General features: G+C 47.0%; 2 protein-coding genes across 6 annotated transcripts in view; both read right to left on the bottom strand.

The window, feature by feature from the left end:
- Positions 1-27254, bottom strand: part of LIMS1 (LIM zinc finger domain containing 1) — a 1169472-nt gene that overhangs the window by 743805 nt on the left and 398413 nt on the right. The gene's annotated exons all lie outside the window — the stretch shown is intronic.
- CCDC138 (coiled-coil domain containing 138) overlaps positions 1-27254 on the bottom strand; it is an 89826-nt gene that overhangs the window by 18683 nt on the left and 43889 nt on the right. For all 4 annotated transcript variants that reach the window (XR_013223910.1, XM_077296578.1, XM_077296579.1 and 1 more), the window contains exons 8-9: positions 1710-1787; positions 926-1030 (exon numbers count right to left, since the gene is read on the bottom strand). Coding sequence is in view for 3 of the 4 variants with exons in the window: in XM_077296578.1 (XP_077152693.1) it covers positions 926-1030; positions 1710-1787 (183 nt within the window). In the remaining variant the exon portion in view is untranslated. The remainder of the gene's footprint in view (positions 1-925; positions 1031-1709; positions 1788-27254) is intronic.

The following is a 27254-nucleotide window of genomic DNA, read 5'->3' on the forward strand; positions in this document are numbered from 1 at the left end:
CGGCTGTGTCAATCATTCTTGTGACCGGAGGCAGCATTATGCCACCAGTCACAAGAGGCAGAGCCGGGTTGATCACCTGTTTATCGTTGGCGGCGGCCATCTTCCCGAGGCCGCGCGTGCGCAGATGGAGTGCTGTGCTTCACAGGGTTTCAGGAAAATGGCCGCGGGAGGCCGCGCGTGTGCAGATGGAGATCGCGGCGGCCATTTTCCTATAGCCGAGTTTGCAGATTTAGATCTCGGCTTCAGGAAAATGGCCGCCGTGATCTCCATCTGCGCACGCGCGGCCTCCCGCGGCCATTTTCCTGAAGCCCCGTGAAGCACAGCACTCCATCTGCGCACGTGCGGCCTCGGGAAGATGGCCGCCGCCAACGATATTCAACTCGGCTCTGCTGCTCACATTGCATTCCGGGCCGCTGCGTCACCTCACCGGTGGAAGGGACCCTGCGCACGCCATACCGCACCTCTGCCGTCGCCACACCACTGCTGCAACCCCTCCATGGGCACCAGGCCGTGGCGTTGCCCACCTAAGCAGGAAGGGACCCTGCTGAGGTGCACGCCACACCGCATCACCCCACCTCTGCCGACACCATGCCTCCTGTGACCCTGCTCTGCCACCGCCAGCCCTCAGGTAAGATACTGTAAATTCGGACAATAAGACGGACCCCCATCTTATAAAAAAATCTTTTTTTCTGCAATTTTCACCCCAAATTTGGCACGCGCCTTATGGTCCGGTGCATCTTATAGTCCGAAAAATACGGTAATTATATTAGTCCGGCCCTCTAAAACCATCCCAATTTCTCATGCGGCCCCATGGCAAAATTAATTGCCCACCCCTGCTTTAAACAATATAATGCTAGCATATAATAAAATACAAACCTGTAGACTAATCACAAGACTGGATTACTAGACGTTCTGGCAATCATACCTTAGGCTTTATAGCAGGTTTCTTCTCAACATTTTGGGGTTTCGGTAACTGCACAGTTTGGTAAATATCTTTGCTTTTCTGGACTGTAAGGAAGGAGTGCTTTCTCTAGAAAATAAATGTGTAATTCTAGTTAGCAAATCTCAATCTCTAAATCACCAATAGACACATCAGTGATATGAGATAAAATATCCAGAGACTGATCAATACACACAAAACATACACCCAACGTGTCAGCAATGTATATAGGTGAGGTGACAGTCCACACTCACTCTCCAGCCTATAGTCTCTACGCGTTTCGTTGTTCAAACCATAGACGACTCATCAGGATGTTTTCTCATATATTGACCTATATTATCAAGAGACTAAATAAAAACCCATAAAAACAGATAACCTATTATCCCAAACAGCCACATCTCCATACATTCAGGATGAACTCCACTAGGAGTCAGTCAGCAAAGTATAATATATGAAGATGCAGTATAGTAGTAGTTTTTTCTGATAGGGACTAACCCAATGTAACAGACCAACTGTTCTTAACTCCACTCCCTGTGTGGACTGTCAACTCACCCTATATACACATTGCTGAGATGTTGGGTTTATGTTTTGTGTGTATTAATCAGTCTTTGGATATTTTACAGAGGGTGTATTGTATTTTTTGGTTTTAATAAAGTTGTATTTTATCTCATATCAGTGATATGTCTAATGGAGGGATAATTTATTTGATTCATTTTTTTAGTGATTTCTAAATCACCAATAACAGAAATAAAAATAATATGTAACTCACTTGTAGGTTTTCTAGACGAGACTGAACTTTCTTAGCTTGAGTTTCCAGTTTCTTATTCTGTACACTCACTTCATTTAGCTGAAGAAAACAGAAACAAAAGTTTAGAGCCAGGATCATTAGACGTACCATATGCATCAGGTGTTTTTAGTATGCCACCCCAGTAACAGGTCACTGCTACGCAAGCAAAGTCCTATAATAAGAAGAAATTCAATGTATTAAACTAACACAAGATGGTTGTAACCAATTACAGTGCTTAAAAGGGTTATTCTCAACATGTGTGCTCCGCAGCACACAGCTCTGCAGTCTCCTCACTTCCTTTTTGTTGTGGGGGCGGAAGTGACAGCTGTGGTCAGTATCCTGCTGAGCTTAATTGCTAATGTGACACTTTAAAGGGGCGGTCCAATACTTAAGAAGATATACATAAATGCCCATCTTCAAGTCTTATGCACTTTTGTAATTATCTTTATTGTTAAATTGCCTACACTTCTCTCTATCCTGCCATTTCCTATATTTGTTTTTTTTTTTAACTTTACTTCCAGTGACATTGCGTTTGAGAGGGGTCTCAAACGGGACATCACTGGAGGCTGGGGCTGCACTAACTTCTATGCAGTATCTATCACCACTTTTGAAACAGTGAGTCATCAGGGGGCGGCACTGCGGTTACATAACATAGCTAGTGTCACCACCATCCCTTGAAGACATCCCGGTTCAGTAAAGGCAATCGAGGATTGACCACATATTCAGTCAGTTGCCGCCGCCTTATTCAGTGCTTCCAACACCATAGTCTCTTTCTCTGAAACGAATAGTCAAAGGGCAGGGTAAGTGGACACCAGTTGCTGTCAGTCTCCTTTGGTTTGTTTTGCTTTCATATCAAACTGCACCCAGGAATGAACATTAACCCCTTCCCATCCAGGCAATTTTCCATTTTTGAACTTTGATTTTAACTCCTCTTATTTCAAGAGCCAAAACTTTTATATTTTTCTGTCAAAATAGCCACATGAAGGCTTATTTTCTGTGGGAAAACAGGGATTTTTGTGTACTCACTTTAAAATCCCCACACTAGCCACTGACAACTTGTTGTGAGAGTCCCGCCTGGGTCAGAACCCAGGATTCAATGGCCAAGTTGAGAAACACGGGACCTCTGGGATCTAGTGACAAAACGGACCCTGGCGAGCGGATCTGGACGATCGCCAGAAAAAGACAGCAACAAATAGTACTAGTTCCGCAAGCAACGCCTGACGTGGTCAGTCGGGATTGCCCAGAATCACTGCGATGGCTTTGGGGGTCTCAAGATCGAACTATGAGCTCGAGAACTTTGGCGTTCTGGACGCCATATGATCTACTTCCGAAGATCCCCAGCGAAGATAGAGCTGTTGGAGGACTTCTGGATGGAGTTCCTACTCACCAGAGGTGAGACCCAGGAAGCTGAGGAAGCCTGCCGCCCAGTTTTCTTGCACCATCAAGATTACCGTGTGATAGACCGCTGTCCATAGGGGAATGTGTGCGGCCTAAGCTATGGCTGCTGGTACCACCTTGATGAACGCCACGGTCGTGGCGTTAACCGACAGACTTCGAATGGTGTGACTGCAAGGCGACAGTTAGCGACTGCTGTAAGGCTAACTGTATCTCTTGGATATCTAAAAAACATAGATCGGGAGTTCCCGAGTTGATCGTCGGCTTAGAACAGCGTGGAGACACTCCCCAGCCCGAAAGGCTGGAATCTGTAGTCACTACTAGCCATTAAACTGGAAGAAAGGATCTCCCCTGGTTGAGGGAGGATCTCAGAGTTCACCATCTGAAACCTGTCTGACCCGCAGAGACAAGAGGAGCGAAGGGGACTATTTCCATTGCTGCCATCATTTTCCCCCGAATCTTCATAGCAAATTGGATGGAATGAGGGGACGAGGTCCAAAATCATCCTCAAAAAGGATATCTGTTGGGCTGGAAATGGGGAAGACTTGTTTAAGTTTATCCCCCAGCCCAGGCGAGAAAAGGATATTGCAGGATATCGTCTAGATAGGGCATGATGACCATTCCCCAAGAGTGTAAGATGGAAACGACAGCCATCATGACCCTTGAGAATAATCAGGGAGCGGAAGCAAAACCTAAAGACAAAGCCATGAACTGAAATGTTGTTCCTGAATGTCGAAGCACAGGAAAAATTTTTAGCGAGGGAAAAAAATAAAAAATAAATCAGAAAGTGGAAGTATACAGCCCGAATGACAATGAATGCCAGTAACACCACCTTTTCCCATTGAGGTAAGGTAAGGGACTCCACCCGAAAATGGCAGGCCTTGACAAACTTGTTAGAAGTTTGAGGTCCAGGATCGGTCAACCTTTTCCCGTCCTTTTAATAGGAACCTAGATCCCAGAGACCTAGCCTGTCTAGGACAACCCGTCCACTGCTGGTTGGGTCCATAGGACACTTGTGACCCTAGTTCCTGCATGAGGAACGTAACCGACCACTCTGGTAAGAGGGTGATGTCAGCGGCTTTTTGGACGCAGAGTCGGCTTTCCATCCTCTGAGTCACAATGCCCTTCTGAATGTAATGGCATTTGTTGCAGACAGCGCCGCGCAACTAGCCATGTCCAAAGATGCGTGGAGGACAGTCTCCCGCTCGAGAGATTTGATTGGCCAGCTGTACTGCCTCCACTGAATCGAAGTAGTTAAGGTCTCCGATCAGGAGCCCATTACTTTAGCAACCCGTGAAGGGTAGAGAGGTTACCTGGAGAAAACTACCAGGCGGTAGAATGCTCAGCTGTATCCAGCAGGACAGGATAAATTATCCCTTAAGGTACCGTTACACTAAACGATTTACCAACGATCACGACCAGCGATACGACCTGGCCGTGATTGTTGGTAAGTCGTTGTGTGGTCGCTGGAGAGCTGTCACACAGACAGCTCTCCAGCGACCAACGATGCCGAAGTCCCCGGGTAATCAGGGTAAACATCGGGTTACTAAGCGCAGGGCCGCGCTTAGTAACCCGATGTTTACCCTGGTTACCATTGTAAATGTAAAAAAAAAACCAAAAAACACTACATACTTACATTCCGTTGTCTGTCACGTCCCTCGCCGTCAGTTTCCCGCACTGACTGTGTCAGCGCCGGCCGTAAAGCACAGCACAGCGGTGACATCACCGCTGTGCTTTACGGCCGGCGCTCACAGTCAGTGCGGGAAGCTGACAGCGAGGGACGTGACAGACACCGGAATGTAAGTATGTAGTGTTTTTTTTTTTTTTACATTTACAATGGTAACCAGGGTAAACGTCGGGTTACTAAGTGCGGCCCTGCGCTTAGTAACCCGATATTTACCCTGGTTACCAGTGAAGACATCGCTGGATCGGCGTCACACACGCCGATGCAGCGATGACAGCGGGTGATCAGCGACCAAAAAAAGGTCCTGATCATTCGCAGCGACCAACGATCTCCCAGCAGGAGCCTGATCGTTGGTCGCTGTCACGCATAACGATTTAGTTAACGATATCGATGCTACGTCACAAAAAGCAACGATACCGTTAACGAAATCGTTATGTGTGACGGTACCTTTACTGTCATTGCTGTCTTTGGACGGTGTAGGGTTAAAGTGATGAACCCTCGATCCACCATCCCCCTTAACAAGGAAGTGGAGAGGGACTGTCCGCCTCCTTGCATCATTCGCTAAGAAGTGATGCAGTGGGGGCTGCTCGGACGCGAAAAGGAGTGCCTCTGTACATCCACAGAGTTCAGGCCCCCGGGTGGACAAGACTGGTTGTCCGGCATTAGGACTGGCTGCAGAAGAGGATACATGGAGACGACACTCCATGTGCTCGTCTGTTGTGGTGTGAGGAGATCGGTGCCTTTTAAGGGACCCGTCGTCTCTAAAATATAGCCCAGGCATGGCATCATACGTCGCAGGAGAGGATATATGGGGGTGCCACTCCATGCGCTTGAATGATGATGGTATGGGGAGATCGGTGGCCTTTAAGGGACCCGTCGCCTCTGAAAACCAGCCCAGGCATGGCATCCTATGTAGTGCATCGCTTATCCGGACATCCCTGTCCGAGTGACTGGCAAATGTTCTATGAGAGAATTTAGTCATTTGAAGGACAGCGTGATCAGGAGCAGAACCGGAGTCCTCGTCAACCTACAGAGTGTGGATGAAGGCTTCAATAAGTAAATCCTGTTGGCTAGAGTGAGGAGCGGAGCTCGCAGATGCCAGGGCACATAATCGCTCAGTAGACCATGTCCGTTTTCTAGACGCATGCATGTATCTAGAATGCATCCCTTACCCTGAGCAGATAATGTCCCAGATACTGCCCTGTGGTCCGGAGCCTGGATTGGTTCCTGATGCAGATTAGCACTGGTCTCAGCGCTCAAAGATAGTATCTATCCACAAGACCGGTTCCGGATGCACATGTCCGGAAGCGGAACGAGGGGGGGGGGGGGGGTAGGAAGATGGCCCCAGAGAACACAACAGGCGCTTCTCGTTCTGCCAGAAGTGCCAGGATTGTGGGAGGGGGCCGCCTGAATGCATCATCACATGGGCTGCGCATTCAGGTTGCGGCCTAGCGCAGGCCACAAGCAGGGGACTAAAATTTTTGGGCGCCGCCGGAACAGAGGCGGAGATACCGGCTTGCAGCCTAGCGCAGGCCGCAAGCCAGGGACTAAATTTCTTGGCGCCTGCTGGAACAGTTACCGCCTTGCGGCCCAGCGCAGGCCACGAGCCGGGGACTAAATTTCTGGGCGCCTGCCAGGACAGTTACCGGCTTGCGGCCTACTGCAGGCCGCAAGCTGGGGACTAGATTTTTCGGCGCCGCCGGGGCAAGGTGGGGTTTCCGGCTTATGGCCTAGTGCGGGCCGAAGCCGGGAACTAAATTACCAACACCCGACCGGAAAAAAGGGCCATGAGGGCAGCGATGGCTATAGGGGCCCCCTTGACTGTCCATGCCAGGGAGAGAATGCTCGGCAGGAAAAAAGATCCCAAGGATCGCACTGGAGGAGTCCCCCCCAGGATCCCAACTTACTGCCGGAGCTGAAGGGAAGGCAGAGGCGGCACTCTGCTTGCAGGTGAGGATTGCCATGCGGATGGTGCAGGAACACTCCATCCACCATCCCCTTTTAGAGGGGAGGTGGAGAGGGACCGTCCAGCTCCTTGCAGCACCGCTGTTCAATCAGTGGTGGTTCAGCGCAAAAAACGGATGCCATAGTGGCCTCTATGTATCCTAAGGGTTTACTCCCCTAGGATTTCACAGGGCTGTGTCTGGCTGTAGCCTTGCTCAGAAGGGGGTACATGGAGGCAACACTCCATATTCCCGTCTGTTGCTGGTGCGGGAAGTTCGGCACCCTGAAAGGAACCGTCGCCTCTAGTATAGCTCAGGCATGGCATCCCACGTCGCAGGAGAGGATTCGGGGAGGCGACACTCGCCGTGCTCCCTGTTGTTGGTTGGGGGAGATCGGCCCCCTTGTAAGGGTCCGTCGTCCCAGTCTTCCGCGTGAAAAGGGTTTTAAAAAGTAAAAAATTGAAAAATAAGAATAAAATAAAAAAGTATGGTCTGAATTGCAGATCCCAGTGTGCCTCCTACGGACACTAAGCATGAACTGGTTCTTTCTAGAGCCAGTGGGTGGTGTATACTGCACAGGAGGAGCTAACTCTTTTTTGTATTCACTTAGTGTCAGCCTCCTAGTGGCAGCAGCATACACCCACGGTCATGTGTCCCCCAATGTGGTGAAGGAGAAAGCTGTACTTTTGAATGACGCCATTTATTTTATGTGATGTACTAGAAAGTGGGAGAAAAAATTCCAAGTGTGGCAAAATTGCGAAAAAAAAAGTGCAATTTCACTAATGTTTTTTGTTTGTTTTTTTATTTACTAAGTTTACAATATGGTAAAGTACAGAGACACTAAACATGTATAGGCTTTTTTTTCTAATTACAGTATTTTTCGGACTATAAGATGAAAATTTGGAGGAAGACAGGAGGTGTGCCTTATAGTCCCGGATGTACCTGCTGTGGTTGGAGTTTAGGGGGGTTGGTGGACGAACAGCAGCGTCGGACAAGCGGATCAGAGTAGGCAGAAGCCGGCTACAGCGACTAACCCCTGTGCCTACTGTTAAAGAGAAAACGGTAATTAGACCTACCGGTAATTGTATTTCCAGGAATCCATCCTGACAGCACCATTGGAGGATGTCCTTCTTACCCTCAGTGGGACAGGAACAACAAGCGGTTAAAAGGACCCTCCCCACTCCACCCGCCAGTGAATTTCCAAGTACCACATCTGGATGGATGCACAAAAGCGAGTTTATTCAACAAATGTACACCAATGTTACATCACATTAGTCTATAATACAAATTTGCAGTGGGAGGGAACTAGTAGTGCTGTCAGGATGGATTCCTGGAAATACAAATCACCGGTAGGTCTAATTATCGTTTTCCAGTTCACCACCTGACAGAACCATTGGAGGAATACCAAAGCATGGTAATCTAGGGTGGGACTACTGCATGTAATACTTTTCTACCAAAAGCTAACTGCTCTGATGAGACATCTAGTTTATAGTGTCTGGCAAAAGTAGAAAGAATGGTCCAAGTCGCAGCCCTACAGATCTGCTCTGCTGAAGCTCCCCCCCTCTCGGCCCATGATGTAGCAATAGCTCGGGTTGAGTGGGCTCTAAGAATTTCTTGGGCTGTATAAGCTAAGTTTACAGTAGTTTTGATTCACCTAGCAATGGTTGACTTTGCTGCCTTACAACCTTTATTTGGTCCCCCGTACTGTACGAACAGGTTTGTGTCTCGTCTCCAACCTTCAGTCACCCTTAGGTATTTAAGAACCGTCTCTCTAACGTCAAGGTTATGATAAACCCCTTCCTTCGCGTTTCTAGGGTGTTGGCACAATGAGAGAAGAATTACTTCTTGGTTAATGTTTGTAGACGAGACTACCTTGGGGAGAAAGGATGGATTAAGTCTTAAGACTATTCTGTCGTCAAAGATCTGAAGGTATGGATCCTGTGTGGATAGAGTCTGCATTTCCCCTAATCTCTTAGCTGAAGTAATGGCCACTAGGAAGGCTGTTTTAAAGAAGAGATTGGCTATGTCCATGTCCTCTGACAATAAAAATGGGGATCTACACAGGGCATTAACCCCTTCATGACCTTGCCGTTTTTTGCAATTCTGACCAGTGTCCCTTTATGAGGTAATAACTCAGGAACGCTTCAACGGATCCTAGCGATTCTGAGATTGTTTTTTCGTGACATATTGGGCTTCATGTTAGTGGTAAATTTAGGTCGATAATTTCTGAGTTTATTTGTAAAAAAAACGGAAATTTGGCAAAAATTTTGAAAATTTCGCAATTTTCACATTTTGAATTTTTATTCTGTTAAACCAGAGAGTTATGTGACACAAAATAGTTAATAAATAACATTTCCCACATGTCTACTTTACATCAGCACAATTTTGGAAACTAATTTTTTTTTTGCTAGGAAGTTATAAGGGTTAAAATTTGACCAGTGATTTTTCATTTTTACAACAAAATTTACAAAACCATTTTTTTTAGGGACCACCTCACATTTGAAGTCAGTTTGAGGGTTCTATATGGCTGAAAATACCCAAAAGTGACACCATTCTAAAAACTGCACCCCTCAAGGTGCTCAAAACCACATTCAAGAAGTTTATTAACCCTTCAGGTGTTTCACAGCAGCAGAAGCAACATGGAAGTAAAAAATGAACATTTAACTTTTTAGTCACAAAAATGATCTTTTAGCAACAATTTTTTATTTTCCCAAGGGTAAAAGGAGAAACTGGACCACGGACGTTGTTGTCCAATTTGTCCTGAGTACGCTGATACCTCATATGTGGGGGTAAACCACTGTTTGGGCGCACGGCAGGGCTCGGAAGGGAAGGAGCGCCATTTGACTTTTTGAATGAAAAATTGGCTCCAATCTTTAGCGGACACCATGTCGCGTTTGGAGAGCCCCCGTGTGCCTAAACATTGGAGCTCCCCCACAAGTGACCACATTTTGGAAACTAGACCCCCAAGGAACTTATCTAGAAGCATAGTGAGCACTTTAAACCCCCAGGTGCTTCACAAATTGATCCGTAAAAATGAAAAAGTACTTTTTTTTCACAAAAAAATTATTTTAGCCTCAATTTTTTCATTTTCACATGGGCAACAGGATAAAATGGATCCTAAAATTTGTTGGGCAATTTCTCCTGAGTATGCCGATACCTCATATGTGGGGGTAAACCACTGTTTGGGTGCACGGCAAGGCTCGGAAAGGGGAGGCGTGCCATTTGACTTTTTGAATGGAAAATTAGCTCCAATCGTTAGCGGACACCATGTCGCGTTTGGAGAGCCCCTGTGTGCCTAAACATTGGAGCTCCCCTACAAGTGACCCCATTTTGGAAACTAGACCCCCCAAGGAACTTATCTAGATGCATAGTGAGCACTTATAACCCCCAGGTGCTTCACAGAAGTTTATAACGCAGAGCCGTGAAAATAAAAAAATAATTTTTCTTTCCTCAAAAATGATTTTTAGCCCAGAATTTTTTATTTTCCCAAGGGTAATAGGAGAAATTGGACCCCAAATGTTGTTGTCCAGTTTGTCCTGAGTACGATGATACCCCATATGTGGGGGTAAACCACTGTTTGGGCGCACGGCAGGGCTCGGAAGGGAAGGCACGCCATTTGGCTTTTTGAATGGAAAATTAGCTCCAATCATTAGCGGACACCATTTCGCGTTTGGAGAGCCCCTGTGTGCCTAAACATTGGAGCTCCCGCACAAGTGACCCCATTTTGGAAACTAGACCTCCCAAGGAACTAATCTAGATGTGTGGTGAGCACTTTGAACCCCCAAGTGCTTCACAGAAGTTTATAACGCAGAGCCATGAAAATAAAAAATAATTTTTCTTTTCTCAAAAATGATTTTTTAGCCCACAATTTTTTATTTTCCCAAGGGTAACAGGAGAAATTGGACCCCAAAAGTTGTTGTCCAGTTTCTCCTGAGTACGCTGATACCCCATATGTGGGGGTAAACCACTGTTTTGGCACACGTCGGGGTTCGGAAGGGAAGTAGTGACGTTTTGAAATGCAGACTTTGATGGAATGCTCTGCGGGCATCATGTTACGTTTGCAGAGCCCCTGATATGCCTAAACAGTAGAAACCCCCCACAAGTGACCCCATTTTGGAAACTAGACCCCCCAAGGAACTTATCTAGATGTGTGGTGAGCACGTTCAACCCCCAAGTGTTTCACAGAAGTTTACAACGCAGAGCCGTGAAAATAAAAAATCATTTTTCTTTCCTCAAAAAAGATGTTTTAGCAAGCAATTTTTTATTTTCACAAGGGTAACAGGAGAATTTGGACCCCAATATTTGTTGCCCAGTTTGTTGTGAGTACGCTGATACCCCATATGTGGGGGTAAACCACTGTTTGGGCACACGTCAGGGCTCGGAAGAGAAGTAGTGACATTTGAAATGCAGACTTTGATGGAATGGTCTGCGGGCGTCACATTGCATTTGCAGAGCCCCTGATGTGCCTAAACAGTAGAAACACCCCACAAGTGACCCCATTTTGGAAACTAGACCCCCGAAGGAACTTATCTAGATGTGTGGTGAGCACTTTCAACCCCCAAGTGCTTCACAGAAGTTTATAACGCAGAGCCGTGAAAATAAAAAATAATTGTTCTTTCCTCAAAAATTATGTTTTAGCAAGTAATTTTTTATTTTTGCAAGGGTAACAGGAGAAATTGGACCCCAACAGTTGTTGCCCAGTTTGTCCTGAGTACGCTGGTACCCCAAATGTGGGGATAAACCACTGTTTGGGCGCACGTCGGGGCTTGGAAGGGCGGGAGCACCATTTGACTTTTTGAACGCAAGATTGGCTGGAATCAATGGTGGCGCCATGTTGCGTTTGGAGACCCCTGATGTGCCTAAACAGTGGAAACCCCTCAATTCTAACTTCAACACTAACCCCAACACACCCCTAATCCTAATCCCAACTGTAGCCATAACCCTAATCACAACCCTAACCCCAACACACCCCTAACCACAACCCTAACCGCAACACACCCGTAACCCTAATTCCAACCCTAATCCTAACCCTAATCCCAACCGTAACCCTAATCCCAACCCTAACCACAACTGTAACCCCAACACACCCCTAACCCTATCCGTAACCCTAACCACAAGCCTAATCTTAACCCTATTTCAAACCCTAGCCCTAATTCCAACCCTAACTCTAATTCCAACCCTAACCCTAAGGCTATGTGCCCACGTTGCGGATTCGTGTGAGATTTTTCCGCACGATTTTTGAAAAATCTGCAGGTAAAAGGCACTGCGTTTTACCTGCGGATTTACAGCAGATTTCCAGTGTTTTTTTGTGCGGATTTCACCTGCGGAATCCTATTGAGGAACAGGTGTAAAACGCTGCGGAATCCGCACAAAGAATTGACATGCTGCGGAAAATACAATGCAGCGTTTCTGCACGGAATTTTCCGCACCATGGGCACAGCGGATTTGGTTTTCCTTAGGTGTACATGGTACTGTAAACCTGATGGAAAACTGCTTCGAATTCGCAGCGGCCAATCCGCTGCGGATCCGCGGCCAATCCTGTTGTGAATTTGGATTCTGGGCTCCCCCGGTGGCCGCTTGTGGAATTGGACTTGTCATCCTCTTTCCTGTTTCACCTGATTCCATCAGTAGTGGGTGTCGCTATTTAAGCTCATTTCTCTGGTGGTTTCTTGCCGGTCAACAATGTTATCTGATGCCTCTCAGTGCTTGTTCCTGCTTCTGACAACTACTAGATAAGTTGGACTTTTGTCCATGTTTTGTTTTGCCTATTTGTTCCAGTTCACAGCTGAAGTTTTGTTACTGTGTCTGGAAAGCTCTCGTGGATCAGGGATTGCTACTCTGGCGTTATGAGTTAATGCCAGAGTTTAAGGTAATCTCTGGATGGTGTTTTGTTAGTGTTTTTCTGCTGACCATGAAAGTATACTATCTGTCTTCTGCTATCTAGTAAGCGGACCTCAAATTTGCTAAGACTATTTTCCTGCTGCGTTTGTTGTTTCATCTGAACTCACCGTCATTATATGTGGGGGGCTACTGTCTTCTTGGGAATATTTCTCTAGAGGTGAGCCAGGTCTTATATTTCCCTCTGCTAGCTATTTAGGTCTTAGGCCAGAGCTGGGCATCTAGCGATAAATAGGAAATGCTACCTGGCTATTTCTAGTTGCGCGGCAGGCTTAGTTCATGGTCAGTATAGTTCCATCTTCCGAGAGCTTGTCCCTCTATAGGCTTGCTATGATCTCTGCCTGCAGAGATCATGACAGTTTGACCGGCCAATAAAGTGTTAAAGACCCAGGTTGAGAAAGGAGAGTGATAAGAAGTCTGCTGGAATTTTTTTTTTTTTTTTTTTTTTTTTTTTTTCCTCCAGTCTGCCTTGCTGCAGTCTTTTTTCTCTCTCTCCTCCTAATCTCTGTATGCTCTGTGTGCACCTGACAATAATGGATCTCCAGAGTGTAACTGCGGGTTTGAATAATCTCATCACGAAAGTACAAAATTTACAAGATTTTGTGGTACATGCTCCGGTATCTGAGCCGAGAATTCCTTTGCCGGAGTTCTTCACAGGGAATAGAGCTAGCTTCCAGAATTTCCGAAATAATTGTAAGCTTTATTTGTCCCTGAAGTCTCGTTTAGCTGGAGACCCTGCTCAGCAGGTTAGGATTGTGATTTCCTTGCTCAGGGGTGACCCTCAAGATTGGGCCTTCTCATTGCCAGCAGGGGATCCTGCGTTACGCGATGTGGATGCGTTTTTTCTGGCCTTGGGCTTGCTTTATGAGGAACCTCATTTGGAACTTCAGGCAGAAAAAACTTTGATGGCACTATCTCAGGGGCAAGACGAAGCTGAAGTTTTCTGCCAAAAATTCCGTAAATGGTCTGTGCTTACTCAGTGGAATGAGTGCGCCTTGGCGGCAACTTTCAGAGAAGGTCTCTCTGATGCCGTTAAGGATGTTATGGTGGGGTTCCCTTTGCCTGCAGGTCTGAATGAGTCCATGACAATGGCTATTCAGATTGATAGGCGTCTGCGGGAGCGCAAACCGGTGCACCATCTGGCGGTGTCTATGGAAAAGACGCCAGAAAGTATGCAGTGTGATAGAATTCTGTCCAGGAGCGAGCGACAGAATTTTAGACGGAAGAATGGATTGTGTTTCTATTGTGGGGATTCTACTCATGTTATATCGGCATGCTCTAGGCGTACAAAGAAGCTTGATAAGTCTGTTTCCATTGGCACCATTCAGTCTAAGTTTATTTTGTCTGTAACCCTGATTTGCTCTTTGTCATCCATTGCCACGGACGCCTATGTTGACTCTGGCGCCGCTCTGAGTCTTATGGATTGGTCCTTTGCCAATCGTTGTGGTTTTGATTTAGAGCCTTTGGAGACTCTTATTCCTCTGAAGGGGATTGACTCCACCCCATTGGCTAATAATAAACCACAATACTGGACACAAGTAACCATGCGTATCAATCCGGATCACCAGGAGATTATTCGTTTCCTGGTACTGTATAATTTACATGACGATGTGGTACTGGGATTGCCATGGTTGCAGTCTCACAACCCAGTCTTGGACTGGAGAGCAATGTCTGTGTTGAGCTGGGGATGTAAGGGTATTCATGGGGACGTACCTTTGGTTTCTATTTCGTCGTCCATTCCCTCTGAAGTCCCTGAGTTCCTTTCTGATTATCAAGACGTCTTTGACGAACCCAAGCTTGGGTCGTTACCTCCGCACCGTGAGTGCGATTGTGCCATAGATTTGATACCGGGTTGTAAATATCCAAAGGGTCGTTTGTTTAATTTGTCTGTGCCGGAACATGCTGCTATGCGGGAATATATAAAGGAGTCTTTGGAAAAGGGACATATTCGTCCATCTTCTTCTCCCTTGGGAGCTGGGTTTTTCTTTGTCTCAAAAAAAGACGGCTCTTTGAGACCATGTATTGATTATCGGCTTCTGAATAAGATCACTGTTAAGTATCAATACCCATTGCCATTGCTTACTGATTTGTTTGCTCGTATAGAGGGTGCTAAGTGGTTCTCTAAAATTGATCTTCGTGGGGCGTATAATTTGGTGCGGATCAGGCAGGGGGATGAGTGGAAGACCGCATTTAATACGCCCGAGGGCCACTTTGAGTATTTGGTCATGCCTTTTGGTCTTTCTAATGCCCCTTCAGTTTTCCAGTCTTTTATGCATGATATTTTCCGCGATTTTCTGGATAAATTTATGATAATATATCTGGATGATATTCTGATTTTTTCTGATGACTGGGACTCTCATGTCCAGCAGGTCAGGAGAGTTTTTCAGGTTCTGCGGTCTAATTCTTTATGTGTGAAGGGGTCTAAGTGCGTTTTTGGAGTCCAGAAAATTTCCTTTTTGGGGTATATTTTTTCTCCCTCTTCCATTGAGATGGATCCCGTCAAGGTGCAAGCTATTTGTGACTGGACTCAGCCCTCCTCTCTTAAGGGTCTTCAGAGATTTTTGGGCTTTGCCAACTTTTACCGCCGATTTATTGCTGGTTTTTCGGATGTCGTTAAACCACTGACTGATTTGACCAGACAAGGCGCTGATGTTGCTAATTGGTCCCCTCATGCTGTGGAGGCCTTTCAGGAGCTTAAGCGCCGTTTTGCCTCTGCCCCTGTGTTGCGTCAGCCTGATGTGAATCTGCCTTTTCAGGTTGAGGTTGACGCTTCGGAGATCGGAGCTGGGGCAGTGTTGTCGCAGAAAGGTTCCGACTGCTCCGTCATTAGGCCTTGTGCTTTCTTTTCTCGCAAATTTTCGCCCGCAGAGCGGAATTATGATGTTGGGAATCGGGAGCTTTTGGCCATGAAGTGGGCGTTTGAGGAGTGGCGCCATTGGCTCGAGGGGGCTAGGCATCAGGTGGTGGTATTGACTGACCACAAAAATTTGATTTATCTTGAGACTGCCAGACGCCTGAATCCTAGACAGGCGCGCTGGTCTTTATTTTTTTCTCGCTTTAATTTTGTGGTGTCATACCTACCGGGTTCTAAGAATGTTAAGGCAGATGCCCTTTCTAGGAGTTTTGACCCGGACTCTCCTGGTAATTCTGAACCCACAGGTATCCTTAGGGAGGGAGTAATTTTGTCGGCCGTTTCTCCTGATCTGCGGCGGTCCTTGCAAGAGTTTCAGGCGGATAGACCGGATCGTTGTCCGCCTGATAGACTGTTTGTTCCGGATGATTGGACCAGCAGAGTCATCTCTGAGGTACATTCTTCTGCATTGGCAGGTCATCCCGGAATTTTTGGTACCAGGGATTTGGTGGCAAGATCCTTCTGGTGGCCTTCTCTGTCACGAGATGTGCGAGTCTTTGTGCAGTCATGTGACGTTTGTGCTCGGGCCAAGTCTTGTAGTTCTCGGGCTAGCGGACTGCTGTTGCCCTTGCCTATTCCTAAGAGGCCTTGGACACACATCTCGATGGATTTTATTTCAGATCTGCCTGTTTCCCAGAAGATGTCTGTCATCTGGGTGGTCTGTGACCGTTTCTCTAAAATGGTCCATTTGGTTCCTCTGCCCAAGTTGCCTTCTTCTTCTGAGTTGGTTCCTCTGTTTTTTCAGAATGTTGTCCGATTGCACGGTATTCCTGAGAATATTGTTTCTGACAGAGGTACCCAATTTGTGTCTAGATTTTGGCGGGCATTCTGTGCTAGGATGGGCATAGATTTGTCTTTTTCATCTGCTTTTCACCCTCAGACTAATGGCCAGACCGAGCGGACTAATCAGACCCTTGAGACATATTTGAGGTGTTTTGTCTCTGCTGACCAGGATGATTGGGTTGCTTTTTTGCCATTGGCAGAGTTCGCCCTCAATAATCGGGCCAGTTCTTCCACCTTGGTGTCCCCGTTTTTCTGTAATTCGGGGTTTCATCCTCGATTTTCCTCCGGTCAGGTGGAATCCTCGGATTGTCCTGGAGTGGATGCGGTGGTGGAGAGATTGCATCACATCTGGGGGCAGGTTATGGACAATTTGAAGTTGTCCCAGGAGAAGACTCAGCGTTTTGCCAACCGTCATCGTCGTGTTGGTTCTCGGCTTTGTGTTGGAGATTTGGTGTGGTTGTCTTCTCGTTTTGTCCCTATGAGGGTCTCTTCTCCTAAGTTTAAACCTCGGTTCATCGGCCCTTATAGAATATTGGAGATCCTTAATCCTGTTTCTTTCCGTTTGGACCTCCCTGCGTCCTTTTCCATTCATAACGTTTTTCATCGGTCGTTATTGCGCAGGTATGAGGTACCTGTTGTACCTTCAGTTGAGCCTCCTGCTCCGGTGTTGGTTGAGGGTGAGTTGGAGTACGTTGTGGAGAAAATTTTGGACTCTCGTGTTTCCAGACGGAAACTCCAGTATCTGGTCAACTGGAAGGGTTACGGCCAGGAGGATAATTCTTGGGTCAATGCATCTGATGTTCATGCTTCTGATCTTGTTCGTGCCTTCCATAGGGCTCATCCTGGTCGCCCTGGTGGATCTGGTGAGGGTTCGGTGCCCCCTCCTTGAGGGGGGGGTACTGTTGTGAATTTGGATTCTGGGCTCCCCCGGTGGCCGCTTGTGGAATTGGACTTGTCATCCTCTTTCCTGTTTCACCTGATTCCATCAGTAGTGGGTGTCGCTATTTAAGCTCATTTCTCTGGTGGTTTCTTGCCGGTCAACAATGTTATCTGATGCCTCTCAGTGCTTGTTCCTGCTTCTGACAACTACTAGATAAGTTGGACTTTTGTCCATGTTTTGTTTTGCCTATTTGTTCCAGTTCACAGCTGAAGTTTTGTTACTGTGTCTGGAAAGCTCTCGTGGATCAGGGATTGCTACTCTGGCGTTATGAGTTAATGCCAGAGTTTAAGGTAATCTCTGGATGGTGTTTTGTTAGTGTTTTTCTGCTGACCATGAAAGTATACTATCTGTCTTCTGCTATCTAGTAAGCGGACCTCAAATTTGCTAAGACTATTTTCCTGCTGCGTTTGTTGTTTCATCTGAACTCACCGTCATTATATGTGGGGGGCTACTGTCTTCTTGGGAATATTTCTCTAGAGGTGAGCCAGGTCTTATATTTCCCTCTGCTAGCTATTTAGGTCTTAGGCCAGAGCTGGGCATCTAGCGATAAATAGGAAATGCTACCTGGCTATTTCTAGTTGCGCGGCAGGCTTAGTTCATGGTCAGTATAGTTCCATCTTCCGAGAGCTTGTCCCTCTATAGGCTTGCTATGATCTCTGCCTGCAGAGATCATGACACAATCCGCTGCGGATCCGCGGCCGATCCGCTGCGGATCCGCGGCCGATCCGCTCTGTGTGCACATGCCATAACCCTACCCCTAACCCTACCCCTAGTTCTAACCCTAACCCTAGTGGGAAAAGAAAAAAAAATATTTTCTTTATTTTATTATTGTCCCTACCTATGGGGGTGATAAAGGGGGGGGGGGTTTATTTATTATTTTTTTATTTTGATCGCTGTGATAGAACCTACCACAGCGATCAAAATGTACTTGTAATGAATCTGCCGGCCGGCAGATTCGGCGGGCGCACTGAGCATGCGCCCGCCATTTTGGAAGATGGCGGCGCCCAGCGAGGAGACGGACCGACCCCGGGAGCCTCGGTAAGTATAAGGGGGGGGGAGATCGGGGCACGGGGGGGGCGTCGGAGCACCAGGGGGTGACATAGGAGCAGGGGGGGAGCGGGCAGGAGAACGGGGGAGAGGAGCACAGGACGGAGGGGACCGGACCCCATAACGGAGCACTGGGGGGGCGATCGGTGGGGTGGGGTCACTTCAGGTTTTCCAGCCATGGCCGATGGTATTGCAGCATCGGCCATGGCTGGATTGTAATATTTCACCAGTTTTTTAGGTGAAATATTACAAATCGCTCTGATTGGCAGTTTCACTTTCAACAGCCAATCAGAGCGATCGTAGCCACGGGGGGGTGAAGCCACCCCCCCTGGGCTGAAGTACCACTCCCCCTCTCCCTGCAGATCGGGTAAAATAGGAGTTAACCCCTTCACCCGATCTGCAGGGACGCGATCATTCCATGACGCCACATAGGCGTCATGGGTCGGGAAGGGGTTAAGGACCAAATTTAGGACCCAAGGAGGAGACGATTTCCTCACAAGAGGTCTCATTCTTTGTGTGGCTCTAGCAAATCTTGCTATCCAAGGATGGGAGGCTAACGATGAGTCAAAAAACACACTACGGGCCGCAACCTGTACTTTGAAAGTACTAGGCCGGAAGCCTTTCTTAAACCCAAGTTGTAGAAAGTCAAGAATTCTAGGAAAGTCTGGTTTTGAGGTATCTACTGGGACCTCTCCTAGAAAAGAGCAATACCGCTTCCAGATCTTGTTATAGATCGCTGAGGTCACCAGCTTCCTGCTTGCCTGGAGTGTGGTGATAACCTCTTCTGACAGGCCTCTGGATCTTAGAGTCAGGCGTTCAGGATCCAGGCAGACAGCTGTAGTGAGTCTGGCAGGGGAATAGGTCTTTCTGTCGACATTCTGGATAGAAGAGAAAACCAGCTCCTTTTGGGCCAAAAGGGAACCACCAGGATTACTGTTGCTCTTTCATTCCTTATCTTCCTGAGTGTTCTCGGGATCAGTGGAAGGGGTGGAAAAGCGTACAGAAGACCTTCTCCCCAATGTTGAGACAGAGCGTCGTCTCCAGCTTCTCCCTCTAGGGGATTGAGAGAGAAAAATGCTCTGGCCTTTGCATTTGACCTGGTGGCAAAGAGATCCATTCGAGGCGTCCCCCACTGCTGGCACAGACTGCTGAACACTTCTGGATTCAATTCCCACTCTCTGGGATCTACTGTCGTTCTTCTTAAAAAATCTGCTACCTGGTTTTTGGCACCCTCCAGGTGAACTGCCGAGATGGACCTGACAAGTTTCTCTGCCCATCTGAAAATCTGGTCTGCCAGGTGCTGTAGAGATGGATGTCTTGGTCCTCCTTGGTGCCTTAGAAATATCACCGCTGTCACATTGTCAGACAGAATCTCAAGTGTCTGTCTCTGACTTGAGACTGGGCCTGGCAGAGCACTTTCCAAATCGCATAAAGTTCCCTGAAATTTGATGACTTGGCCGACATCTCTGGACTTCACTTCCCTTGGTAGTATGTCCTTCCTATATGTCCACCCCATCCGTACTGACTGGCGTCTGTGGTAACAGTGACACAGGGATAGAGGATCCATGGAACTCCCACCTTCAGGTTTTCCTGGACGGTCCACCAGGTTAGGGACATCTTCACTGAAGGAGAATCATCTTCTCCAGAGAATCTTGCCTTCTGTCCCAAGATTTCAGAATCTGCTTCTGTAACCCCCGTGAGTGAAATTGGCTCCACTTCACACAGGGAATACAGGCCGTCATTAAGCCTAGGACTCTCATTGCTTCCCTTATGGAGGAAGTGCTTTTTCTGAACTGGTATATGTTCTCGATTAACGTCGTCTGTCTTTCTTCTGGTAGAAAAGATGTTCTGGCATTGGAATCTAATATGACCCCCCAAAATGTTATTCTGGAATTGGAACTAGGCATGATTTTTCCCAATTCACAATTCACCCCAGATCCTGTAGAATGGAGAGTGTGAAGTTGCAATCGATCTTGAGAAGCTTCTCAGATCTCGCCATTATCAAAAAGTCATCTAAGTATGGTACTATGGAAATACCTTGATTTCTTAAGTAGGCTACTACCTCCGACATTAGTTTGGTAAATATCCTGGGGGCCGAAGCTAGGCCGAAGGGGAGACACTTGAATTGAAAGTGATAAACTACCCCTCTGTTCATCAGGGAGAATCTCAGGAATTTCTGGTAGCAAGCATGTATTGGGACATGGTAGTATGCACTCTTTAGATCCAAGGTGCACATCACCATGTCTTTGTCTATGAGAGGTATTGTGGACCTTATACAGGTCCTTCTCAAAAAATTAGCATATAGTGTTACATTTCATTATTTACCATAATGTAATGATTACAATTAAACTTTCATATATTATAGATTCATTATCCACCAACTGAAATTTGTCAGGTCTTTTATTGTTTTAATACTGATGATTTTGGCATACAACTCCTGATAACCCAAAAAACCTGTCTCAATAAATTAGCATATCAAGAAAAGGTTCTCTAAACGACCTATTACCCTAATCTTCTGAATCAACTAATTAACTCTAAACACATGCAAAAGATACCTGAGGCTTTTAAAAACTCCCTGCCTGGTTCATTACTCAAAATCCCCATCATGGGTAAGACTAGCGACCTGACAGATGTCAAGAAGGCCATCATTGACACCCTCAAGCAAGAGGGTAAGACCCAGAAAGAAATTTCTCAACAAATAGGCTGTTCCCAGAGTGCTGTATCAAGGCACCTCAATGGTAAGTCTGTTGGAAGGAAACAATGTGGCAGAAAACGCTGTACAACGAGAAGAGGTGACCGGACCCTGAGGAAGATTGTGGAGAAGGACCGATTCCAGACCTTGGGGAACCTGAGGAAGCAGTGGACTGAGTCTGGTGTGGAAACATCCAGAGCCACCGTGCACAGGCGTGTGCAGGAAATGGGCTACAGGTGCCGCATTCCCCAGGTAAAGCCACTTTTGAACCATAAACAGCGGCAGAAGCGCCTGACCTGGGCTACAGAGAAGCAGCACTGGACTGTTGCCAAGTGGTCCCAAGTACTTTTTTCTGATGAAAGCAAATTTTGCATGTCATTCGGAAATCAAGGTGCCAGAGTCTGGAGGAAGACTGGGGAGAAGGAAATGCCAAAATGCCTGAAGTCCAGTGTCAAGTACCCACAGTCAGTGATGGTGTGGGGTGCCATGTCAGCTGCTGGTGTTGGTCCACTGTGTTTCATCAAGGGCAGGGTCAATGCAGCTAGCTATCAGGAGATTTTGGAGCACTTCATGCTTCCATCGGCTGAAATGCTTTATGGAGATGAAGATTTCATTTTTCAGCACGACCTGGCACCTGCTCACAGTGCCAAAACCACTGGTAAATGGTTTACTGACCATGGTATTACTGTGCTCAATTGGCCTGCCAACTCTCCTGACCTGAACCCCATAGAGAATCTGTGGGATATTGTGAAGAGAAAGTTGAGAGACACAAGACCCAACACTCTGGATGAGCTTAAGGCCGCTATTGAAGCATCCTGGGCCTCCATAACATCTCAGCACTGTCAAAGGCTGATTGCCTCCATGCCACGCCGCATTGAAGCAGTCATTTCTGCCAAAGGATTCCCGACCAAGTATTGAGTGCATAACTGAACATTATTATTTGATGGTTTTTTTGTTTGTTATTAAAAAACACTTTTATTTGATTGGCCGGGTGAAATATGCTAATTTATTGAGACAGGTTTTTTGGGTTATCAGGAGTTGTATGCCAAAATCATCAGTATTAAAACAATAAAAGACCTGACAAATTTCAGTTGGTGGATAATGAATCTATAATATATGAAAGTTTAATTGTAATCATTACATTATGGTAAATAATGAAATTTAACACTATATGCTAATTTTTTGAGAAGGACCTGTAGATTCCATCCTGAATCTCCTGTACCTTATCCATCTGTTTTATAAGGTAAACGGAGTCTAAAGTACCACTAGTCTTTTCTCCGCCTCCTGCCATTCTTCCAATATCATGGAACGGATACGATTATTAACCGGAAAAACTTTTGTGACTTGAGCATGCAGACCGCCAAACATTTTATCTTGAACTGAGGTTTCCTCTGGAGTGTCCTGTAACTGCATGGTGTTACGTACTGCATGTAGGAGTTAATCCGTATCTGCCGCCGAGAAGAGATATTTCATTCCTCTTCCTAACGGTTTTTCTCTTTCTTCTTGATCCGACTCCTCCGTATCTTCTTGCTCAGAAGAAGGACTGGAATCCCTCGGTCTTTTCCGCGATGTTTGCAGTTCTGTCTGGCTGGTCTGTGAAAGATTCAGGCTCGAGATGGATGCCTGAACCTCCTGACGTATCATTGCTCTCATATTAGTTAATAACGAAGTTTGTTCTTCGCCGACAATTTTAGATATGCATGACTTGCAGAGCGGCTTCCGCCAGTTCTCCGGGAATCTAGCTGCGCAAATGGGACATTTATTCTTCCCAGACATTTTCTTTTCAGGTGCAAGGTTGGGAGGCTCTCCCTAAAATACACAGATTCCACCAAATAGGGGGATAGACAGGAAGCATTGTAGTATGGCTTTGAATAGCCTACTCACTTGCCCCTGTGATAGCCCTGGCCCCTCAGGTCTGGCTGACTCCTCCATTATGAAGGTACACTAGCCGGGTGCTCCTTATCGGGATGGCCGGCGGCACAAAGATCCCCATACCCCGTTTTTATATGCTTTTTTACCTGGTTGATCCTGCCCTCCTTACCGCGTCCCACGTGGCCTGACCGTGCTGAAAGGCCTCTCCTGAGGCCGGCGCTGCCGCTGGCATCCCGCTCTCTGGCGCTCGTCGCGGCTGGAAGTGACGCGGCCGTCGAAGCCAGAAGGGACGTGGCTGCTGGACCCGGAGGCTGGAAGCGGCTGCCGCGCTGAGAGCGGCCGCCGCAGATGGAAGCGGCCACACGTTGGAATTGGCCGCTGTGGTGGAGGCGACGGCCGCGTACACTCCCCAGCAGACAGGCGCCCGGACCGAGAGCCCCCGGTATGGAGGAAGCGGACCCGACCCCAGAAGCAGCGCTATACTGGGGAGGCTGTGGGACCCCCCATAGCAGGTATCAGCAACAGATGTCTTGCGGTGGGGAAGAGAAAGGCTGGGCCCCTCCGATCTCCACCATCCGTACAGCACCGTCGGAGGATAAGCCTGCCGTTCCTATCCACAGTGGGACAGGAAAAACACCGGATTACGTACCGGTAATGCTCTTTTATAGAGCCACGACAGCACCCACTGAGAGGGGATCCGCCCCTAGGAACAGGAAACCCTATGGAGAGATAAAAAGGGGGCGGTCCCCTCGCTCCCACAGTTTTGGGTTACAGAGATTGCGAGGAACCGCCCACCAGTATTAGTAGGCAATTTTATTATCATTTTATCTTAGACTACTAATATTTACAAGAACCAATCACCCTTATCCGTGCTCATATGCAAACTAATATATAAGGGAGGGAAGTGAAGGGGTGCTGTCGTGGCTCTATAAAAGAGCATTACCGGTACGTAATCCGGTGTTTTCTCTTCGCCACGACAGCACCCACTGAGAGACTTTCAGAGATAGTCATTTGGGGGGGGATTATCGTGTTAAGAACTGATCTACCGAAACACAGGTCAGTGGAGGCAGATAAATCTAGTCTATAGTGACTATAGAAGGTAGTAGGGGACGACCAGGTTGCGGCCTTACATATGAGTTCTATCGGAACCTCTGCTCGCTCTGCCCAGGATGATGCTATCGCCCGGGTGGAATGTGCCTTCACAGTCTCAGGTGGATTTTCCCCTTTAGATGAATAGGCCAGGTATATCGCCTCCTGAATCCATCGGGATAATGTGCCTTTAGTAACCCCAGCTCCTTTCCTTTGACCCTGGAAGGAAACAAAGAGAGCCCTGCTCTTCCTCCAGGGACTAGTCCTGTCTAGATAGGTTATCACAGCCCTTCTCACATCTAAAGTATGGTACTTTTCTTCATCCTGATTAGTAGGGTTATTATAGAAGGTAGGAAGGAAGAATTTCTTGAGATCTATGGAATTTAGTACACATTTTAGGTAAGTAGGAAGGGTCTGTTTTTAGGACAATCCTATCTGGCAATATTGACATAAATGGAGGATCTACTGACAGTGCCTGTATGTCACTCACCCTTCTTGCCGATACTAAGGCGACAAGAAGAGCAGTCTTGAGGGAGACATGTTTAATGTGAGCAGAATGTAGAGGCTCAAATGGGTGATCTGTCAAGGCTTCAAGGACCAGATTAACATCCCAAGGAGGTGAATGGGGAATTTGGACCGGTTCTGCTCTCTGGCAGGCTGAAATGAATCTGGATATCCACCTATCTCCCGCAACGTTGTGACTATACAGAGCCCCTAGCGCAGAAACTTGCACTCTTAAGGTATTAACTGAAAGGCCTAAGTCCCGTCCTTTCTGGAGAAATTCGAGAATGAGAGAGACTGGAATTTCCTTTGACAGGGCTGAGGGATAGAGGCTTAAAAATTTCTTCCATACTTTTACATAGATCGATGTAGTGGATCTTTTCCTACTCAGCAGTAGGGTATCAATTACTTTATCAGAGAAGCCCCTTAGCTTTAACAGCTGCCTCTCAAATCCCAGGCTGTCAACCGCAGACCCTTCACATGAGGGTGGTTGAAGGGCCCCTGGAAAAGCAGATCTTGATTCTCTGGGAGAATCCATGGATCCGAGATGGACATGGCTCTGAGCAGAGAAAACCATGGTCTCTTTGGCCAGAACGGGGCAATTAAGATCACATTCGCTCTGTCCTCCCTTATCTTCCTGATTACTGTTGGAAGAAGAATCATCGGGGGAAAGGCATACGCTTTCTGAAATGTCCACGGAATCTGGAGGGCGTCGAGAACATCGGGGTTGTCTGTCCGGAACATTGAGGCGAATGTTTTCACTTGCCTGTTGTCCCTTGTAGCGAAGAGATCTATGTCGGGTATACCCCATTTTATAGTTATCATATTGAATATCCGACGATTTAACACCCACTCCCCTTGATGGAGGGTATGACGACTGAGAAAGTCTGCTTTTGCGTTGTCTATCCCTCGGACATGTAGTGCTGATAAGGACAGAAGATGATTTTCGGCTATAGTCAAGATGTTTTCGGCTATAGACATGAGAGTGCCTGATCTCGTTCCGCCTTGATGGTTGACGTAAGCCACTGATGTCATGTTGTCTGAGAGTACCCTGGTATGTGTTCCGTGCAACTGTGGGAGGAATTCACATAGGGCATGATAGATGGCTTTTAGTTCTTTTTTATTAGACGAGTCGTCTAACTCCGTAACCGACCATAACCCTTGGACAACCTGGTCCCCCAAGTGTGCCCCCAAACCATGAGGGCTGGCATCCGTAAATATTATGTTTGAGGGTTTAATTTCCCAGGGAACCCCGCTAATTAGATGATCTGGTTGTAGCCACCAGGTTAGAGATTGGATTACGTCATTAGAAAGGGATATTTTACCGTTTAACCGCCCTTGTAATTTTATCTCCTCATGTAAAATTGCATACTGTAAGCACCTCGAGTGGAATTGGGCCCATGGAACCGCCGGGATACATGACGTGAAGGAGCCAAGTAAGGACATACCTTCCCGAAGGGAAATTATGGGTTTATCTAGTATAGACTGAACTTTATTCCTCACCGTTATTTGTTTAGATTCTGGGAGAAAACATCTTTGACTAAAGGTACCGTCACACTAGGCGATATCGCCAGCGATCCGTGACGTTGCAGCGACCTGGATAGCGATATCGCTGTATTTGACACGCAGCAGCGATCTGGATCCCGCTGTGAAATTGCTGGTCGCTGCTAGAAGGTCTGCACTTTATTTGGTCGCTAGGTCGCCGTGTATCGCCGTGTTTGACAGCAAAAGCAAGGATACCAGCGATATTTTACACTGGTAACCAGGGTAAACATCGGGTTACTAAGCGCAGGGCCGCGCTTAGTAACCCGATGTTTACCCTGGTTACCAGCGTAAAAGTTAAAAAAACAAACAGCACATACTCACCAGCGCGTCCCCCAGCCTCTGCTTCCTGACACTGACTGAGCGCCGGCCCTAAACTGAAAGTGAAAGCACAGCGGTGACGTCACCGCTGTGCTGTTAGGGCCGGAGCTCAGTCAGTGTCAGGAAGCAGAGGCTGGGGGACGCGCTGGTGAGTATGTACTGTTTGTTTTTTTAACTTTTACGCTGGTAACCAGGGTAAACATCGGGTTACTAAGCGCGGCCCTGCGCTTAGCAACCCGATGCTTACCCTGGTTACCCGGGGACCTCGGCATCGTTGGTCGCTGGAGAGCGGTCTGTGTGACAGCTCTCCAGCGACCAAACAGCGACGCTGCAGCGATCGGCATCGCTGTCGCTATCGCTGCAGCGTCGCTTAATGTGACGGTACCTTTATAGAATCTAATATAATCCCCAAAAATACTTGCCGAGTCGTTGGGATCAGCCTAGATTTTTCCCAATTTATTATCCATCCTAAGTTCTGCAAGGATGAAATCATGTGACTTAACCTTTGTTGACATTGTGAGGGGGATTTTCCTACCACTAAAAGGTCGTCTAGGTATGGGATTATGAGGGTGTCTTTTAATCTTAGAAATGACATGACCTCTGACATTAGTTTAGTGAATACCCTTGGAGCAATTGATAGTCCAAAGGGCATTGCTGTATACTGAAAGTGCCGTATATATCCTTTTATGACAACCGCCACGCGGAGATATTGTTGATGTTTTTTAAAGATTGGGAGATGGTAATACGCATCTTTCAAGTCCAGAACCGTCATAAAGCAATGGGGAAACAGGAGTTTTATGGTGGATCGGATAGACTCCATTTTAAAGGTTTGATTTTCTAAGAAGGTGTTTAATTTCTTAAGGTTTATAATGGTTCTGAATGATCCATCTGGTTTTGGTATTAGAAATA

The sequence above is a fragment of the Ranitomeya variabilis genome, chromosome 3 (assembly GCF_051348905.1).
Source record: "Ranitomeya variabilis isolate aRanVar5 chromosome 3, aRanVar5.hap1, whole genome shotgun sequence".
Taxonomy (NCBI): Eukaryota; Metazoa; Chordata; class Amphibia; order Anura; family Dendrobatidae; genus Ranitomeya; species Ranitomeya variabilis.